The sequence below is a fragment of the Eleutherodactylus coqui genome, chromosome 4 (assembly GCF_035609145.1).
Source record: "Eleutherodactylus coqui strain aEleCoq1 chromosome 4, aEleCoq1.hap1, whole genome shotgun sequence".
Classification (NCBI taxonomy): Eukaryota; Metazoa; Chordata; class Amphibia; order Anura; family Eleutherodactylidae; genus Eleutherodactylus; species Eleutherodactylus coqui.
In genome coordinates, this window is record NC_089840.1 from 20,732,963 (window position 1) to 20,754,661 (window position 21,699).

The 21,699-nt window shown below is 45.6% G+C and overlaps 1 protein-coding gene across 2 annotated transcripts in view; it reads right to left on the reverse strand.

The window, feature by feature from the left end:
- LOC136625134 (multidrug resistance-associated protein 1-like) overlaps positions 1-21,338 on the reverse strand; it is a 53,981-nt gene extending 32,643 nt beyond the window's left edge. Inside the window, exons 1-13 of one of the 2 annotated variants that reach the window (XM_066599120.1) lie at positions 21,184-21,338; positions 19,870-19,931; positions 16,959-17,094; positions 15,834-15,961; positions 12,968-13,145; positions 10,220-10,474; positions 9,776-9,841; positions 8,036-8,173; positions 3,288-3,434; positions 2,992-3,076; positions 2,834-2,900; positions 885-1,011; positions 173-349 (exon numbers count right to left, since the gene is read on the reverse strand). In XM_066599120.1, coding sequence (XP_066455217.1) covers positions 173-349; positions 885-1,011; positions 2,834-2,900; positions 2,992-3,076; positions 3,288-3,434; positions 8,036-8,173; positions 9,776-9,841; positions 10,220-10,474; positions 12,968-13,145; positions 15,834-15,961; positions 16,959-17,094; positions 19,870-19,931; positions 21,184-21,237 — 1,620 coding nt within the window. In that variant the 5' untranslated portion in view covers positions 21,238-21,338. The remainder of the gene's footprint in view (positions 1-172; positions 350-884; positions 1,012-2,833; positions 2,901-2,991; positions 3,077-3,287; positions 3,435-8,035; positions 8,174-9,775; positions 9,842-10,219; positions 10,475-12,967; positions 13,146-15,833; positions 15,962-16,958; positions 17,095-19,869; positions 19,932-21,183) is intronic. The other variant, XM_066599121.1, reaches the window with a different exon arrangement.
- Between the last annotated feature and the right edge of the window lie 361 nt (positions 21,339-21,699).

A 21,699-nucleotide genomic window follows, 5' to 3' on the forward strand; every position in this document is an offset into this window, starting at 1 on the left:
GAGAGCCTAGGACTGCATATTACTGCCTAACACTCTGCGCCACACGAGGCCCCAGAAAACTACCGCAATTCTGGAGGTACAGTGAACCTTCCAGCACATTACCAGACGCCTGTACAAGATCTACCAAGACGTCATGTCGTCCAGCAGCATTAGAAGAGGATGCGCCACTCACCCTCTCGCCAATCTCTGTTTGGTCTCCATGTGGTAAGAGCTCCAGGTCCGGCCGCAGAGCACAGGCTTCTAGAACTTTCTCATAAAATACATTATGCAGGGGTCGACCAAAGAGAATGTTCTCCTTAAATAAGGCATTCTGAAGCCACGCCTGCTGCGCCACGTAAGCCACCGAACCCTAAAAAAAAAAAAAAAAAAAAGGTCAATCACTTAGATTGGCACATTATATAGGCCGCCTGCACACGGGCGGAAATCCCGCGGCGGTATGTCCTATGCAGACAGCCGCGGTTTGGCCGCGCGAAATCTCGCGCGGCAAACAAACCGCGGCATGTCCTATTTTTGTGCGGGGCACGCACTCACCCGGCCGCCGGCTCCGGTCTGCGCATGCGCCGCAGCCGGCACATGAAAGAGCCGGGGTCACCAGGCGCGGGTGAGTACGCGCTCGTCCCTGCAGGCTCTCGGGTCAGGTCCCGCGGCGAGAATTCTCACTGCCGGATCCGACCCGCTCGTCTGCAGGCGGCCTAAGTGTACGTTTACATCAGTAACATGGCCGTCAGCATTGTAGAAGACCTCCAAGAAGAAAGTATACCAATACTGGATCACTAGGTGCCACATGTAGCCCACCGTTTGTTCTGTGTGGGCCCCAATCACGAGGCCGGCACTATTGTAGGGATGGCTCTGGATGCACAAACAGAGACATATTGGAGACTTACCTTTCTCTGAACGGTTCCCTCCAGTTTATTCATCTCCCCCAGGATTGCAGAGAGTAAGGAGGATTTTCCAGATCCAACTTGGCCAACAACAGCGACCAGCGAGCCTTCAGGAATCTTAATGTTAATGCTAAAGAAGTAAGATTGACTTATTAGCTGCAGAATGAAAAGTTCTGGAATTTTCCAGTAGACTTTATTTGGTATCAATGTCTGACTGGTTTTAGGATCTCTGCCTGCTGTCAATTAATAGGAACCTTCATAGTTTACCTTCAGGTGATTCTACTTTGTCCTGGTCATGTGATGACGGAGGTCCATGGCTCGTTACAGTATATATACACAAGGGGCCCTGTTCACAGAGTACTTTCTGGATTCTATGCCAAAACCTGTGTTAGATTTTGTGTCATTTTAGCCTTTAATTGAAAGCTATGAAAATCTGCACCGCACTTCATAAGGTGGGAATTCTGGACACATATTTTGAAATCCTCGTCATGGACAAAAAGAAATTAACTACTTAACGTATGTTACATGGTAGTAATAATATACTATTATATATTATTACTCTTTTCATATGTTTATCACATCAGCCTATGCAAACACGTATATACTGGTATATCTTCCCTCTTAGAAATGACAGCAGTTAAATGGTTAACTTGTGCAATATTATACGCTGGTATATACAAGCAAGATGCTTGCACATACTCCTACACACCATTCCCAGGCCTAAACTCTGCTCTCTTCCAGGTTTTTCTCACAAGAAAGACCTGGGACGCCCACTGCTCATAAGGGGGGCTGCTCATACCCTCTGCCTTCGCCCTCTTTAGGCCAAGCAGTGATATTAATAAGTCTATTCTAGTTTAGTTTCTTAGAGATCACGTGTTTAGTAGTAACACACACCTTAAGGCGTTAACATATGTTAAACCATTAGCACCTAGAGCCAATCAAGAGTTCTTATGACTTTGGAGGGGGGCATGTATTTCTGTTGCTGCGTCATTTGGGGTATATTTGTACAGTGATGTTATTAATAAATCAGAAGCGTACTATTGACAAACATTGTGTCAGACTCACTGACCCTGCATGCATGCACTTCTCAATAATTAATTTGGAGCAGTACAGAGAAGTCAAGGTATCCATTTGATTCCCATAACACGTAGTTTCCAGGAAAACCTACATCTGGTGGGCACAAGTAGATTTGCCCCAAAGACTGGGGCTAAATCCTCATGTGGATTTGCATCGAAGTCTGTTGCAGAACTCCAGGGCCCAGCCTTAGATATGTGCAGCACATTAAAGCGACCCTCCTGTTTCAGGACAAGATTCAGAGGGGGCTGTGTTACCTGCAGCTCTTCTCTGCTGTCTGTCTGATCTGTCGGTTTTGGGACTTCTTTTCAGCCATCCAGGATGGCTTATGCAATCTTCAGACTACCTAATCCTAATAGTGCACTGGTAGAGCTAGACTACCAATGTACTATCTCTGCTATCTGATTGGCTAGTGATGTTCACGTGAAAATCACTGGCCAATCAGAGAGCAGCGCAAGTTGGCATTAGCTGCATAGAAAATTAGATAGATAAGACGGATGGCAGAGAAGAGCAAGATACCTAACTGACAATTATACCATGTGTGAATGAGGCCATAAGCCAGGGTCACATGGTACAATTATGGGGCAGGTTCCAACAGATTCCACAACAAAATGCACACCATTATGGGATAACATTGAATGCTATGAACATGTGCACCGTGGATTTTTCCATGAGTGGCAACTATAGGAGAAATGTATGATTCCTGCAGCTCTCCCTGCCTAAATCAGCAGGCTGCCAGGTTTCCCAAGAGCGGGTTCTGGGGTTTCGGCTGATTCCTTGGCACAACCCCATCAATGGGAAAACAAATTGCTGTCCAAGGGTGCCCATCCTCTTTAGGCTAGCGATTACCCTACAGTACACAAAGCCATTTCTCTTACTCTTTTAAAATGGACGGTCCATTTGTTTCCCACTGGAAGGATGCGGCGAGGAATCCAACGGCGTGATCTGTAGTCATAAGAGAGTAGAAGGACATATAAGAGATGTGGTGTGGTGGCCAAGTAACCGTAAACACCCGTTATACAGAAGGTCCACTTACTTTCTTTATAGTTGGTTTCGATATTTTCAGGGTCGAGTTCTTCACCGCAAAGAAAACGTTGGAGTCGATTTAGAGAAACTCTAGTCTAGAAAAGGAACCAGACGAGTGATTGATCCCCGATTTACGCGGAGCGCCATCTTTCCACTTTTGTAGTTCTGCTCTATTATAGGAGCAGAACAATGGTGGTGCCACATCACTCCTACTCTAGACACCAACAGTCAGTTGGGTTCCATTAAGTCTTATACAGTCTCTTTAAGGCAAACAGATTTCTATAAGTGCCCCACAGAGATAATCACCTGAACTACGGAGGAGATCACGGTGGGCAAATCGAACAACGGAAGCCGCAGGATGTTAAATAACGATATCGTAGTGAAGACCTTGGAGGCCGTCAGGATATTCGCTTCATCCATCCAAAAATATACTCCAAATGTAGCAATGGAAACCTGAAAGAGAGAAGTCAGAGATCAGACACCGGATGTGAGAGTAATACACACAAGGGGTTATTTAACCCATTCATGACCAGTACGTTTTCGGATTTCTGATCTTTCAACCCCGTTTTCAAGAACCGGAACATTTTTATTTTTTTTGGTTGATGTAACCAAATGAGGGTACGATTGTTGTGGGACAAGTATATGGTAGCATTTACTGCATATATACACATTATATTATAAAAAAAATGTAAAAAAAATTAAAGTGGGGTGAGATGGCAAAAAAAACAAAACACAATTGCACCTTTTTTGGGTTTTGTTTTTACAGCGTTTGTTGTGTAGTAAAAAAATGACGTCTTGACTTTAATCTGCGGGTCAGTACGATTATGGCGATACCAAACTTCTATAGTTTTTTTGGTTTACGGTTACGGTTAAAAAACTAAATTTTTTTGCAAAAAAAAAAAAAAAACAAAACATTTTGTGAGACTCATAACTTGCAATTTAATAGTTCATACTATTATGGACGCAGCAATACCAACAGCGGACATATTAATGATGCCTTACACTATTTTATGTCCGGCGCGGCTGAGAGTTGTGATGCATGGGGAGACTTTTTTCTTTGCCACTTCTAGGGATGCCTCCTGGACTGATAAACATGAACGGCATTTATATAAGAGTAATAAGTACCAGTAACCCACCAATAAAATGTCTAGAGTATTTAACCGCTTGAAATGAGATTTGATAGATGGATGGGAGGTTCCTGGGTAGTGTTTCTTAAGGCTCATTTACACGCAAAGGCAATCTTTCAAAGGATTGAAAGAATGACAGTTTCAGTGATCATTTTGCATAAAGTGCTAATGGGCACTAATGTCGATTTGCACTTTATCAGCTTGATTTGCATCTAAATACGCCTTCAGGAGCTGCTTGCAGAACACAACAGGTGGTCTGAGTTCTGCAAATCAGCTCCTTTGTTCTTGCACAGGGCTGTCAGCTGAATACAATCTAATCAGCACTCCTGTGCAGAACACAGCATGCGGTCCCTGCCATCTCTCCAGCTGAATGATGGATTTTAGGCTCATCCTTTAGCTGAAGAGTAAACAATGGTAGCATTTACACACAATGATTATCGCTCATATGACATACTTTTTGACCATTATCAATATGCCTAGTAGATTAGAGCCCTGGAGTTTGATGTGGGGTGTGTGTGTGTTGTTTTTTTTTTAATTCTCTCACATCCTCCTCCACAGCTATCATGCAATGCAACCAGTATCTTAAATTATATGAAAAGGTGTGGGACATAATAATGAATATTATTTACTGTGGCTCAAGAGGTTAATATCATTGCGCGGAAAGCACAAGTAATGGAGGATAAAACAAAAAGCTGTGCTGTTTTTTCATCTAATCAGCAATTCACTCAGAAACTCACTTAACAAGAGATACTATACACTTCCTTCACCATTTCTTAGGGGCACATTCCTTTCATTCTATGTACTCGAGTTTTTCACATAGAGTAAGTGTACCGATTCATAAAAATATCTCTTTCAGATGCGAGTCTTCCTTTACAAATTCAATGGGGAGATTTGTCTTAAATATATTATTGCTCAGAAGAATAATTTTTTAGTAGCAATATATATCCCCCCCCCCACCCCACCCCCCTCCATATTCCAGCAAATGTATTAAGGTGGTGATGGAACTTATGGCTCTTGCTGTTCCCACATTGATGGTGGGTGATTTTAATACTTGCTTGGATCCCTGTTTGGACAGATTTAATAAAGGCCCTACAGGGTCTTCTCCTTCACCAACTACTTTTGCATGTTTATTAATGAAACTAGGTTTATGTGATCTGTGGAGGCCGAGAAACCCAGAAGTTCAACATCACTCTTGCCATTCTAGTTCGAACAACACCCTTTTGAGAATAGATCTCCCCCGATAGGCACTCCATCTATGCTTTCTCGTGTTCGTAGAGTGGAATATTTGGCGCAAACTGTGTCTGATCATTCTCCCTTTCGTTTGTTGTTGACAACCTATAGTAAGGGACCTGGTTATAGTAGAATTTGGAAGTTAAATCCCTTCTGGTTAAATTTGCCTGATGGCAATGCTAAAACAGAAGAGGCTTCATTGACATTCCTTCAGTATAATATTGGCTCTTCTTTAGGTCTGTAGTGTGGGATGCTATGGAAGCATTCATACAGAGAAGATTACTTTACATAAGTCTAAGGCCAGGCTCACACAGGCATATTCCAATTGCGGAATCTGCGATCGACGTCCGCGGCAAAACGCAGGCATTGAAAAAGCACGAACTTTCACTTTTTTGTTCACACTCGGGGATACTAATTGTCCATTCCACTAGCAGAAGAAAAATCGCAGCATGCTCTATTCTGCTGCCGACTCCGTGCGGATGGCCTCCACTGAAGTCTATGGAGGCGTCCGACCCGCAGCACCTACGCAATTAACAAAAAAAAAACAAAAAACTGTACTGCGCATGACCAATGGTGAGCCACTGCGGTCATTTGCATTACAGAAAATTCAGGTACGCAGATTTGCCGGCCGGGCAGACAGATGGAATCCGCTGTGGGCCTCTTGCATACAGAATCCGGTCCGCCAGTGTGAGCCCGGCCTAAATGATCGTATTTCTGGACGGAGTGTTAGAGAGGGGGGAACAAGGCAGCAGTGTCCCCTCTTCTCTTTGCCTTGGCAATCAAGCCCCTGGCTGGTTTGATAAGGCAATCACCTGTTATAGTTGGACTGCAGTATGGAGAAATCGATGAATGTATCTCACTGCATACAGATGATCTGCGGTTGTATACGGGGAATGTGAGCATTGCGGTATGTATACATCCTGCAGCGATCTCTCTTCATATAGAACGGGTGTCACTTGTTTATCAAAGCTGACACCTGTGGGCAATAGCTGCAATCAGCCGTGTGGCTGATCGGCGCTATTAACCCTTTAAATGCTGCTGCCAATTCTGTCATTTTAGAATAGGTACATTCTGGGTTTCCTTTATAACTTTGAACAATTTAGAGAGCTTTATGATGTTCTCCATAGCTACTTTTTCCAGATCCTTCAATTCTGGCTTGTGTTTACTGCTCAGGCCCAGTCAGTATCTGTGCTTACGGTCCAACACTCTTTGGTGAAGTTTCTTCTGGAACTACGAAGGGTGTAAAATCTTCTATAGTCAGATGCTTTCTTACAATTTACAGCAATTCCCAATAAAAGGTAAAACAAAAATGGGGAAAAAACTTGGGCCGGATCAGTGAAGATTAATGGGCCGTAATGTTGTGTATATTTCAATGTAATTATGTTTTAATGTACTCTGAGGGGGGGTAATGATATCATTGCTGTATATTATGCTCATGTATATATTAATACATAAAAATGGTGGCACTGTACTAAAATTATAACTTCAATAACGATTGGATTAAAAAAAATATTTAAAACAATTAAAAAAAAAATGTTGAAAGTTCAAAAAAGAACCCATTTTTGAATTTTTCCTATAAAACATGTAAACAATGAGAAAAATCTCAACATATTTGGAACGGTCAAGTTCATAAAAATCCAAACTATGAAAATTTCGCACCATTTATCTAGCATGGTGAAAACTATAAAAAAAAAAAAACTAGACTCCCCGAAAAATTGATCAAAAAGTAATCAAAAAGATATATGTAACCCAAAATGGTACTAATAAAAACTACAACTTGTCACATAAAAAACAAGCCCTCACACAGAACCATCGGAGAAAAAAAAAATTTTTTTTTAAAGTTTTAGGTTCTCAGAATATGGCAACAGAAGGATTTTTTTTGTTTAAAAACGTAATAAAAACATTAAAAAAACTATATACATTTGGTATCACCATAATCCTAAACTGTCCTACAGAAGAAAGTTCATGTTATTTTTACTGCACCGAGAACAACGTAAAAGTTAAACCCTTAAAAAAAAATTGTGCTTTTTTTTTTTTTTTTTTCATTTCCCCCCACCTAAATATTTTGAAGTTTTTCAGTACATTAAATGGTAGCAATAAAAATTACAACTTGTCCCACAAAAAAACAAGACCACGTACGAATACATCAACGGAAACATAAAAAAACCTGTTTTCTAGCTCTTGGAAGGAGTTAGCAGAAAAAAGAAAAAAAAGAAAAGAAAAATCTCTGGTCTTAAAGGAGTTTTGAAGAGACTCTCAGCTCCCAAGAGCCTCATAAATGAAATATATAAGCTCATAGGATCTGCGGCACGAAGTCCCATGATGTCAATTAAATGCTTACCTTCCTAGCTCTTCCCTTGAGGTCTGTGTGTGGGCAGACATCGAGGGAACAGCGAAGAAGGCAAGTGTTACACAAGGACATCCTCGGACTCGGTGCCCCAGCTCATACGAGCCGATAGATTGTTTATGAGCCTCATAGATGCTGACAGAGTTTCTCTAATAGACTTCAATACATGGCAGCTATTAGAGCTTCAGTAGGCCTGGGGCTGCCATGTGCACCCATTGGTACACATGTAATGTGATTTATGTACTGGTGTAACCTGCACTGAACAGATCGGTGGACAAACAGTATGAGGGAATACATTATAAGCAAAACATCCAGAAGCTTTCAGTGAACGGATGATTCAAGCAACTTACCAGGAACGGAATGCAAGTTAATGTCAGCATTGAGAAGGTGGTTAAATACCCCGATGATTTTAGCACTTCCATTTCACACTCCCGAATATCAACCACTTTCCTCTGATAAGACGGTTCCCAAGCGTAAAGCTTCAAGATCTGCAAGAAATCAACAAGACATCAGAAGAAATAGTGTGTCAGGGTTTGAACCCACGACCTCTTGCATTGCAGCCGTCAGCTCTCTCTCTGCTAGGCTATTCAGGACTTGGACAGTTCCCTTGCTGAAAACCTAGCCTTGTTCTATATTTCCCAGTTACCTAGTTCCTGCCTCCTTATCCCAACCTGCCCCTGTTCCTGACTTCACTTCCTATATAAGCCTAGCCCTGCCACTCCTTCAGTGCGTGATTATTGAGCTCCCAGCCTGTAATCAAGCTCCACTGCCGCCTGCTCCTCTGCTACTACAACAGTGACCACCCGCTAACGACCCAGCTTTCACTTGACTGTGCTTCCTGCCTCATCCTCTGTGCTGCAACTGTGACCACCTGCTAACGACCCGGCTTCCTCCCGACTACTCTCCAGTCCGTCTCGGTTACTACACCTGGGCTCCAATCCAGTGCGGGTAAGACCTTACATAGTGGATCTGAGGTCAAGGATCTTAAGATGATTGTCGTAGTCCAAGGGATACGTTATAACGTATCTTCTACCTAATCACCCTGCCAGAACCAGCAGTAATCTATTATACAAATATTAGAGAACGGATATAGATCCTTGACCCCGCGTTCTATACCCTTTGTTACCCCTTCCCAGTACTCTGCATGTTTGAATACAACGTTATAATAAAAATAAGACAATTTACAGAACTTCAAGACAGCAATAATTGGGCCCTGTGCGGGGAATTCGGAATGTTGTACACCAAAAGTTTGTGTAAATTTTCAATAACAATCATTGGAACTAAAAGTGGTAAGATGATATTTCACATGTGCACAAGGCAGACCACCTATATACACTGAATGGTCAATTTATTAGAGACATCAGCCTCTTCACAATTGGGGATTCCCTGTATGGAAATGATCCCGTGATCCCGGAGTGCGGCATAAAACCACGTGACAAGTTTTCCGTGGATCAGTTTCTATGAATCCACATTAGATGGGAAAATCAAGCGATCTGAACGACTTCCAAAGAGACCCAGTCATCGGTGCTAGACTAGCCGGGGCCACTGCCAACTGCGGGGGGGTTTTCTTGTGTAACAGTGTGGAGAGTATACAGAGAATGGTGTGATTGAGGAAAAGAATCCAGTGAAAAGGGATCCTTTGGACGGAAACAACTTGACACCAATAGGGGTCAGAGGAGGATGTCAGCAGTTGCTCTGATGAACAGGCACTGCAATTCCTTAGCACGGATGGGCTAAAACAGCAGACGACCAGTTCCAGCACCATTGCGCCTAAGAGAAACAGAAAGATGAGACTCTAGGATGCAAAAAAGCGCAAAAATTGGATCACTGAGAGCGGAAAAACATCCCCTGGTCAGATGGATCCAGGTTTCTGTTGCACCGTGCTGATGGGAGGTCAGAATTTGGCACAAGCAGCATGAATCAATGACCCCTTCCTGTCAGGCTGGTGGAGGTGGAGTAATGGTATGGGGAAGTTTTAGGTTTTTTTTTTAAACACACGCCCTGAGACCTCTGATACCTTTGGATGGATGCCACGACAAACGTCTGTGGTTGCAAAGGAGGTTAAGTGTTGGAGTCCTGCTATTCCATACCTTTATTCCATGTAAGATCTCATTCAGTAATTTGATGCGCTGATCTTTACTCTTCAAATGGCTTTTCTGTGGAAAGAAGACTATATTACATGGGTGCATCGGTCTTAGACAGACAGGAAAACCAAATGTGCCTTACCTTTATGTTATAGGTACCGTACAGTATGTGTGTTACGTACAACATAATGATGTCACATGGTGTTACGTAGCCCGATTGCTGTAAGAAGTGTGGTGCGATATGCAGTCCCAATTTTTGTAGTACTGTCCCATGAACCATATAAAAAAAAAAATGTCAGTGTCATCCAAGGATCTGTTTTCTGATGCGAATGGCAATGTTGGGGCAGAAAAAAAAGGCAACAAAAAACATGAAGCCAAGTCCTCAGTGTGCCTGCTCCATATCTAGACATCAAGCATCATGTGCCGCTTACGAAGGTGTTCATACATTACCTTTAACTGCTTAACTCTGGCAGCAATATACGCGTTTAAAGGTATAACCAAGATGAGTACAGCCACTCCAGCCAGGACCGACGCTCCGAGCTCCTGCCACAGGAAGACGATAGCCATGAGGATCTGGAAGGGAGCCGACCACAGCAGGGTGAGGTTCACCGCCAGGTCCATGAGCTGCTGTGCATCCGACGACATTAAGTTCACCAGCTCTCCTGTTGTAAAGCTCCTCTGAGTAGAGTTGGCCAAATTTAAGGACTAGGAGAAAACATCACATAGTAAAGGGAAGGAATAAGTAAAGTATAAGAAGTAATTCATTCTGCAGAACACTGATAAAGGTAACAACGTTCAACTCGGCAAATTATTTTCTATAAATGTTCCAATTCATCTGCAATGAAAAGTGAGACAACTTTGCAGATAGTTGTGATTGCAGATCTATGCATCTCCATGGTTACAGACTACAAACACATTTTGTGTAGTCGTATCCAATATCCATACTGTACTCTCCTGCATCAGACGGCTACTTCTTGCTCACCTATTTTAGGGAATGTATGATAGTAAGACACAGAGGGCAGGTAGAAGGAAGTAGGACCAGACTACACAGGGTTTGTTTGTAGTCTGTTACCACGGAGATGTAGGAATTTTGCAAACTTGCTTCACTTCCCATTTCAGATGTGTTGGGTGCAATGTAAAAATGGTTGTAAAGGTGAATGCCCTTTTAAAACGGAGACAACTGTACGTTCATAGCTTAAAAGGAACCTGTAATTTCCCCACAGCACCATAAAATAAGCTATGGTGCGGTTATGGAAGGTGACAGGGAACCGGGTGATGTATTTTTGTATACTCACCCACTCTCGCAATCCAACGGAGCCCGCTGCTGAGTTCTGCACGCTGTATGAGTCATTTCAGATTCCCGTGCTCACGCTCTCTCATAGACTTTTAGGGGAGCGTGCGCACACAGGAACCAGAGAGGGTATAAAAAAAAACTAGGAAAAAAAAAAAAAAAAACACAACATCAACCGCCTCCCTGTCACTTCCCCTAACAGCATCATAACTTATATGGTTCTGCAGGGATGTGACAGGCTCCCTTTAGAGGCATTGACTAGCGGAATTGGATTATGGTTCCTTTCATTTTACATGGTTTACACCACGCAGGGTGAATAACGTGGTCATTTTATAGATCAGGTTTTTTTTTCCTAATTTTTTTCTTTCTAAATTAAATGTATCAGTAAAAAGGAAAAAGTTTTTTGTTATTGAACAAAAAAACATTTATTTAAAATTTTACAAGACAATTTGCTGAATAGTTTCTTTTTTTCAGTCCCGCGGAGGAACTTAAAGAGGCCGCTACTATAATACATTACAATATTTCCTGCCTTTCGCAGGGCCTAATAGTCTGGCAGATCCAGAAGCCATTGTTAGTTCTCCGGCTGCTATAGCAAGCAATCGGCATGCTGTGATTGCATCATGAGGGGCAAGACTGCTAAGGGTGAAAAACAGCTCTCTTCCTCTTCCTCCAGCGTCACCATTCACCACGGCATATGAGGGGTTGAACCAGCATTTTACCAGATGAAATAGCACTGCATGCTGCCCCATTTCATCCGTGATATTCTGCCACATCTGCGCCAGAGGCTCCAAATGGCACGTCCATTGAAGACGCGAATGTGGCCTTGTAAATACTGAGGTCATGGGACAATTTATTTCTGGGCTTCAGGAAGCGGGGGTTATTGACACTTCTATATCGACGCCCCCTGGTTGTCACCCTGTTTTCCCATAAATCTGTGTTACTGGAAATAGCTCAGAACAACCCGACAGCATAGGAGGACTCAGAAGGGGACATCATCACAGCTGAGATACCTACCGATCCCAAGATTGCAGCCCCAAAGTGTCCCAATGTCTGGCAGCGGAGGCCACGCACATGCGCCCCTGCTGTAATCACTTCACATGGACTGCTAGAGATAGCCAAGTGACGTATGAGTATTTTTGATTAGTGGGGTCCGGGTGCTGAGACCTCCACTGATTGCTGAAATGAAGGAGCAGAAGTGCTCAAAAGGGTGCAGATAAACACTTGTAAGAAACCTTGAAGAGGATCTGATGTTCAAGTGAAATAAACTGTAGTCAGAGATTCCTTGTGAATTGCTTAAAGCCAAACATTAATGATTAATCTGGGCTGCGGGTTATATCAGGTGTGAGTCAGAGCTGCTCGGGTGTGCCACACTGAATAGCTGCCGGGCATCTGATGGATGTGGCGGGCTGAGTGTTGATAATCGGTCCAATTTTTTGTGGAACTTTCATGAGATTTTCATGAAAGTTAGTGGTTTGGTTGTTTTTTTAAGTACCCATTGATCTGAATGTGCAACTTTTTGGAGAAAATTGTACAAAAATAGGTCATGCTGCAATTTTTTTTCGTTTACTCAAACTGCCCATGTGAATCTTCCCATTCAAGTCAATGTGTTCTATTTCTGTGCGATTTAAGTCCAATTTTTGTGGTTCGAAAAAAAGAAAAAAGAAAAACGCACGGATAAAGGAAAAAAATTAGAAAATGAAATCCCCCGTGTGAATACAGGAGGTGAATAATGCCCTTTTTACTTTACAGCATTCCAGCCAGCAATGTTTAGATAAATCGGAAAACCCCTTTAAGTGCCTGACCCCTTCAATAATGTCAGCTGCACGCTCGTTAATTGGTACCATCGTATTCCGCAGGAAGAGAGAACACAAGGCCGATGATTAATATCCAGCGATTCTCTCACTCACCTTTTTGTAGATGATTCCATTGATGCCGGTCTTTATCTTCACGGCGGTCAACATATTCAGACGTTGGTAAAGCTGGAGGATAAGCGTCTGCAGGATGGTGACGACAAAAAGAGCGAGTGCGAACAGGTATCCGGCGCTGCCGCCTGGCGAGCCGTCCTCGCTGTAAGCAATCATTTTCCTGTGAAGACATAAACCTTCAGTAAGGGTCCTTTTACATCTACAGACGTCTCTGCAATGACGAATGCTGAGCAACAAGATTGGCGCTTGCCTACCAGACCCCCAGGCGGGTTGATTCAGACTCCATTAAGGGATGAACAATCATTAATAGGATTGTCCATTCCGCAGAAAGCTTCGTTATTGCTGGCAGCACCCCCCCCCCCACATTCACCTGGGGAGATGTGCTGCCGGTAATTTTTGGGGTCGCATACAAGACGCGATCACCCAAAGAACAAGCATCAGATAATCAGAGAACTGAACGCTCATGCCCAATAATTATCGCACGGCCTGTGTGCAGCAGCTGACCAACTAATCAAGCAGTGAAGCTAAAAGAAGACCGATGACAAACTCCGGGCCCTTTTACATGAAACAAAAAAAATCTTTGGACCGCGCAAATGTGAACGATAAATAATAATCGTTGAGTGTAAATACGGCCAAGGAGCCCAACACAGCAGATAATCTGAACAAGCAGAGCTGCAGTATAAAGTAGAGAGGACATCAGAGCAGCAGTCGGAGCCATTGATTACCAAAAATGTATTTTAAATGATCAGAGCATTACTCTAATGGATCAGAGGTAAATACCAGGTGAACATGTATACTGTATTAGAGACCCCATATAGAAGGGCGTTGGACCTCATTTGGCCTCCAGAACTGCAGCAATTTATCATGCCATCCATCCAGAGGTATCCAAGGACCCAGGGTGCGCCAAGAAAACCCTCCCCACACCATTACTGCACCAGCCTGACAGGAAGGGGTCAGCGATTCATGCGGCTTGCACCAAATTCTGACTCCCATCAGCACGGGCAACAGAAATCTGGATCCATCTGACCAGGTGATGTTTCTCCACTACTTAGTGATACACGTTTTTCGCTCTTTTGCCACAATGGAGCTGGTCGTCTGCTGTTACAGCCCTTCTGTGCTAAGGAACAGCGAGTTATGCATCAGCGTTGTATTTGGCTGTAGTTTCCATAACTGTGCAGTTCTTGTTCCTCAGACCAATTCTTGATATCCTCCTCTGACCCCTTTTGTCGATTAGTTGTTTCTGTCCATGGGATGCCCTTCCACTAGATGTTTTTACTCAATCACACCATTCTCTGTATACTCTCCACACCATTACATGAGAACCTCCCCCCCACGGTTGGCAGGGAGACCCCGGCTAGTCTAGCACTGATGACCGGCCTCGTTGGAAGTTGCTAAGATCGCTGGATTTTCCCATCAAATGTGGATTCACACTGTAACTGATCCATGGAAAACTTGTCATGTGATTTTATGCTGCACTCCGGGGTCACGGGGAGAATGGAGGGACGCTCCAATCCTGAAATATCTAATAAAGTGGCAATTCAGTGTATATGTAACATAGTAACATAGTTCGTTAGGCCGAATGAAGACAATGTCCATCTAGTCCAGCCTGTCTATCCTACTGTGTTGTTGATCCAGAGGAAGGCAAAAAACCCCAAGGCCAGAAGCCAAATAGCCCTTTTGGGGGAAAAATTCCTTCCCGACTCCCTAATGGCAATCAGACTGTTCCCTGGATCAACCCCTAATAGTTCCTACCTGCCTGTAAACCCGGATTAACAATTAACCTAAGATTTATAACCTATAATATCCTTCCTCACCAGAAAGACATCAAGTCCCCTTTTAAACTCCTCTGTGGATTTTGCCATCACCACGTCCTCAGGCAGAGAGTTCCACAGTCTAACTGCTCTTACAGTAAAGAACCCTTTTCTATGTTGGTGATGAAACCTGCTTTCTTCTAGATGTAGCGGATGCCCTCTTGTTACCGTTGCAGTCCTGGGTGTAAACAGATCCTGGGAGAGATCCTTGTATTGTCCCCTAATATATTTATACATGGTTATTTGGTCGCCTCTTAACCTTCTTTTTTCTAGAGTAAATAGTCCCAATTTGGATAGCCTCTCTGGGTATTCCAGTCCCGTCATTCCATGTATTAGTTTAGTTGCTCTTCTTTGAACCCCTTCAAGCACTGTGACATCTTTCCTGAGCACCGGTGACCAGAACTGTGCGCAGTATTCCATGTGAGGCCTGACAAGTGGGAGGATAATGTTCTCGTCCTTCGCCCCTGTAACTCTTTTAATGCACCCCAAGACTTTATTTGCTTTTGCAGCAGCTGACTGGCATTGGTTATTCCAGTTTAGTCTACAGTCCACTAATACCCCCAGGTCTTTTTCCATCTCCCTTTTCCCTAGCGGTATCCCATTTAGTGTATATTGGTGACATCCGTTTCTCCTGCCCATGTGCAGAACCTTACATTTATCCACATTGAACTTCATTTGCCATTTTTCTGCCCAAGCCCCCAGCTTGTCCAGGTCCGTTTGTAGCCGCACATTGTCCTCCGTTGTATTAATTATATTGTATAGTTTTGGGTCATCTGCAAATATTGATATTTTGCTGTGCAGCCCTTCTATCAGGTCATTGATAAATATATTGAACAGAATGGGGCCTAATACTGAACCCTGTGGCCCCCCGCTAGTGACTGTGGCCCAATCAGAGTATGAACCATGATATCTGCAATCAGTGTCTTCTGTCACCCCAGCGGCCGCTGGCTCTTTCATCAGAAGGGCCACAACACAGCTGACAAGAGTAGGAGATGATACACAACGGGTTAATGCGCTCGAATAAGCATCTCACTCACTTCAATATCTGAGGGCTCGTAAATGCCAGGACGTCGGCCGCTACTTTCATGAGGGCCACCTTAATGAGCGAGGACTTGAACGTGTTCCACAGAGCCCGCACCAAAGATGCCTTCCTAGACCTGGGATCCTGGGAGAAGAGACAGAGAAAAGCAACTTGTAAGAGGCTCCTGACCACGTGAGAGACTCGAAATAAAACATGGGGACGTAAATTCATGTTCTACACCGGATCTGAACAAAACCTCTAGCGAGCATCTACCCCTAAAGTCATAGAGGGCAGAGCTCCAATTTTCAGACACGGAGCTTCAACTCCCTTCTGCGCTCCGTTCACAACACAGTGGAGAACGTTCACGACTGATGGAAGGCTGCAAGGTATAATCATACCCTACAGTGGGTAGGGACACATCGTAACCCCCCGCCACCCTCACTAGTATGAACCCCACAGATGCACATTGCAGCATCGGGATCGGAGAGCCTCTGAGGGACTCCAGCTGCTTTATATGTCAAGCCCGGCGCTTGGTCATTAGTGGGTTAAATTACATCAGTTGAGCCGCCATCTTTTTCTTTTCACACATGTGTAAAAGTAATGAAATTTGCATTAAAAACACAAACAATAAATTAAAACTGATGCAAAACCCTTAGGCCTCCTGCCCACGGCCGGCCTGGATTCAGACTGCAGCGGAATCAGACCCGGTGACCGCCAGAGACCCCATACTCACCAGTCCGGATCTGCCACGAGTGTCTTGGCCGGGAAGCCCGCACACATGCGCAGTGCAAGGCATGATGCGGCGCTGGGCTATGACGCGGATTCCTGCGATATTTCCACAGTGCTCACAGCGGGAATGCCGCGGATCGGACGGTTTCCATTGACTGCAATGGAAGCCGTCTGTGCGATTTTCCGCATCAAATAGAACAAGCTGCGATTCTCCCCCGCGAACGGAAAATCAGTTTTGTTTCCGCCCGTGGGCAGGGGAGAATCTTTTAACAGCATGTCTATGGACGGACATTGCTGTGGATTTGTGGTGGGCGTCCGTCCGTGGGCACTGGGCCATATACACTCACAGTGAGTCAGTTTTTCTCTGACCGGTCACCTGACCCTTGCGCTCGCTGTCTGAAGGTCGCCTTACTTTACTGCCTTGCTTGAAACTTTCCCTTCTCCAGTTTTCTTCAAATGCGGGGATAACATTGTAAGACGAGTCGTCTTCATTCAGCTCCACCAGATCTTCTCTCACTAGAGGCTTCTTATAGCCGAGCTTTATGATCCTGCAGAGGAGAACATAATAGCGGTAAGAGGTGCGCCAATTGTGCTCCCGGTCTCCATCATTAGCAAATAGTCCTTGCTGAACCAGTCTGTCCGGTAATACAACCTGACTACTTCAGCTTACAGAAAATATTAGGAAACTGCATAAACAGCAATTCCTTCATATACTGCAAACTAGTAATTATTAGGAGATTATAGTAACAGTGTTTCTGATGGTGCAATAAGCCACACAGCTGTGCGACATGGTACATCACACACTCAGCTCTACTACATCCATCCTGACCCCATACATCACACACAGCTCCGCTACATTCTGACCCCACACCTCACACACACAGCACATGACACACACAGCTCTGATACATCCTAATTCACACACGCACAGCTCTACTATATGGTACATCCATTATGATCCCCACACATAGGTCTACTACATGCATCATGACCCCACAGATGACAAAAACAGCTTTATTACATCCTGATTCTCACACACACACACACAGCTCTGCTACATCCTGATTCACACACACAGCTCTGCTGCATAGTACATCCATTATGATCCCCATACATAGCTCTACTACATGCATCCTGCCCTGCACATGACAAACACAGCTCTGCTACATCCTGATTCTCTCTCACACACAGCTCTTGTACATGGTACATCCATTATGATCCTCACACATCACGCACAGCTCTGCTACATCCTGATCCCCACACATCACACACACAGTTCTATTACATCCATCCTGACCCCACACATCACACACAGCTCTGCTACATCCTGACCCCACACATCACACACACAGCACATGACACACACAGCTCTGATACATCCTGAGTTACACACATCACACACACAGTTCTAATATATGGTACATCCATTATGATCCCTACACATCACACACACAGCTCTACTACATCACACACACAGCACATGGCAAACACAACTCTAATACATCCTGATTCACACACACAGAGCTCTACTACATGGTACATCCATTATGATCCCCTATGGGATGGAGGGAAGTAGCTGGGCGCAGCACTCAGCTATCTCCATAGACAGTGAATGAAGCGGTGGTCACACATGTGCACCGCCATACCACTAAGGGGGACTTGGGGCATGCTGATCTTGTGCCGTCTCGCCCCAGCGGACGGACCTCCAGGGATCACATACTTATTACCTACAGTGTGGATAGGCCATGAATGTTTAAACTTTCTTCGATTGTCTGTTTTCGCAGGAGAAGCTAAAATCTTTGAAGGGGCCGTTTCAAGTAATATAATTTATTGAATGACAATTATTCCTTTTTGGAAGGAAGAATGAAAAAGAACGAATGAATGAATGAATGAATGAATGGTCAGTGATTGACACAGATGGGTCAGGTCTGCAGAGCATGGGTTGGTTTTATAAAGAAACTCCTGGTATTGACTCATCGGGGGAGTGGAGGGTCCTGAATGAGGGGCCCCACTAGGATGTCCATGCGGACAGGGATTGCTTCATGAGATGCTGTATGTAATAATTAGAACACCAATTATAGAACGATTACATTCACATGCTGAATGACCCCTTTATTAGAGACCCCAGACCTCTCATGATTGGCGCTTCCCTGTATGGTAATTCCCTCCGTGACCCCGGGGTGCAGCATAAAATCAGGTGACACGTTTTCCGTGGATCAGTTTCAGTGTGAATCCACATTAGATGGAAAATCCAACGATCTGAGTGATTCCAACGAGGCCGGTCATCGGTGCTAGATTAGCCAGGGCCAGGATGTCACTGCCAACCGCGTGGGGTCTCCTCATGTAACATTGCGGAGAGTATACAGACAATGAAGCTACTGAAGAAAAACATCCAGCGAAAGGTGATCTTGTGGACAGAAACAACCCGTTGCCAAAAGGGGTCGGAGGAGGATGTCAGGAATCGTCCTGCTGACCTGAGAATGCACAGTTATAGAAGCTGCAGCTGAATACAACGCTGGTGCTCCAACCCGTTTCTGAACGCACACCCTGCCGCTCCTTAGCGCGGATGGACTATAACAGCAGACAACCATCCCGCCCCCCCGTGTCTAAGAGCTCGTTCACACGGGTGTATTTGCGCTTCATATTACGATTTCAATTGGTTCGTTCAAATGAGCGCATTTTTTTTTCACACGATGTTCAACTGCGTGAAAAAATACCCGGCGTGTCCTATTTAGGTGCAAACGACACGCCGCGGGATTCCGTTGGCGTCGCCTGCGTATTTGTACGGGAAACACACGGGCGCTTCTATGTATTTTATTACGTGTGCAAATACGAAGCGTATCTGCACATACTAAAGCCTGCAGCGGCAAACGTGAGCGGCGCATCTACGCAAACGGAATATGCTTATGGCGGTGTGAGCGGTCCCTAAAAGACACAGAAAGGCGAGACTCCAGCGGGTGAAAGAGCGCAAAAGTAGTATCACTGAGCAGCGGAAACACAACCCCATGCCAGATGGATCCAGATCTCTGTTGCCCCGTGCTGATGGTACTCAGAATTTGGCACAAGCAGCATGAGTCGCTGACCCCTTCCTGTCAGCTGGTCAGATCATGTCAGCACCTCCGTCTAATTTGCAGCAACTGCAAGAAGCTTCCTGTCCACAGGGGCCGATATTCCCGCAGAATGATGTCATCAGTGGAATCTATGTCAGGATGATCTGCTGCGGTGCTGAAGGCCGGAGGAGTGCAACGCGCCACCAGATGGGGGTCTCTAATAAAGGGGCCGTTCAGTATAACATCCAGGTGTTAACACAGTATATCATATACCTGCTGTACCAGGAATAGGTGGCCCTGCTGCAGACGGACGCCCCGCGCTCCGGACCCTCAGCCTGGGAATACAGATGAACAGACATGTAATGCGAGGCGCTCCAACAGGTACGACATCATACAGGCGGCCCGCACTCTTGTAGAGCCGTCCAAAGGAATCTGTCTCTGTTGCCCCTAGCAACCAATCACAGCGCAGCTTTCATTTCTTGTACAGCTGAGATAACATGAGAGCTGCGCTGTGATTGGTTGCCACGGGCTCCTATTTCTCACACAAACGTATTTGAATTGTGGATTCCCTGAACGGCGTCCGCGGTAAAACGTGCGCATTGAAAGGTGGATATTTTTGAATTTTCCTTCGTACTCGTGGGTGCAGATTGTGCTCTATTGTACCGCGGAATCCGCACGGACGACCTCCACTGATGTCCGTGAGGGCCGTCCAACCCGCATTCTGTACGGGCTGCGGTGTCATCGCTAAGCAACGGCGCAGGAAATACTAACAAACTGAAACCCCCGGCACTGAGCGTGACGCCGGCGAGGCTCCGCGGACACCAGGGGGCGGACAGGTCAGTGCGGGGCGGACGGGTCAGTGCGGGGCGGACGGGTCAGTGCGGGGCGCAGGGTCAGTGCGGGGCGCAGGGTCATCGGTTGGGCTCACAGTCAGAATCGGCTGCAGGCCTCCACATGTGAGCCCGGCCCGCTGGTGTGACCCGGGCTGGGGTCACGTTTACACGTAAATCCGCAGCATTCCCGCAAGGTCACAGTCCGCACCACGGGCGGCCTCTAGTGAGCGCAGCGCTGCTCGCCACATCACCTGACCGGCTGCGCTCAGCAGAGACTGCGACAAAAGCGTGAAGACTTCGCAGGAATCCATGTCCGCCGCGGAGGGGCGGTGCTGACTCTGATTTGGGGCGAGCATGCTGCAGAGTTCGCCACAGAGATCGTGCAAGCAGCCCCGCCGGGCGCAGGAGTGACTTTTTCGTGTGGGTTTTGCGCGACGCACAAAACTCTATTTGGATGTGATTTTTCTCTCGCCACATAAAAAAAAAAACGCGCCAGCGCCCCGCGGTCACCGGGTGAGGCAGCGATGCGACTTTCCCACAGACTGAAGCCGCGCTCACAGCGAACATCCCGTTTTTTTACAAGCGCGGTGCCGGTCCGCGTTTTCCCAACCGTTACCGCGCTCACACGTGTGAATGCGCCTTCTGGGGCGGTGAGCCCCCCACAGCAGCAGACATGGCCGTGGTCACCCAACTCTCCCAACACCTGTGGGGGAGGAGGAGCTGCTGGGATCCCTCCTGACACACTGCACCGTACCTGCTCAGACAGCCGCTCGTAGGCGGCGCCGCTCCCGTGCTGCGTCCTCAGCATTCTTCAAGGATCTGCTGGATCTCCTCCGCAGGGTCCCGGTGACTTCCTGATCCCATCACAGCCCATGATCACGCGGCGCCTATACTCTGTGTTTACTCTGCGCCCCCTGCCGGTCACTAAACGTCTCTCCTCTAATCACACACTGATCCGCGCTGTACAATAACACACCAGCAGCCAATCAGAGGATGACAGCCAGCCAATAGGAACCCGCAGTACTGCCAGACACTCACACCCAGCGAATTACAGAACAGCACTGTGACAGACAGCCAATCAGAGATTGGGTTGTGAAAATCTTATCCAATTACAAGCTGAGGCAGACAAGGGGCGGTCCTTCAGTGTCATTCATAGATTACACAAAGAAGGGCGCTCGTGCAGGTGACGGGTGACGTCATATCTCTATGGCAACCCAAAAACAGACAGCCGGCTATGCTGAGAGAGCTGTGAGGAGAGTAATAGCAGGCG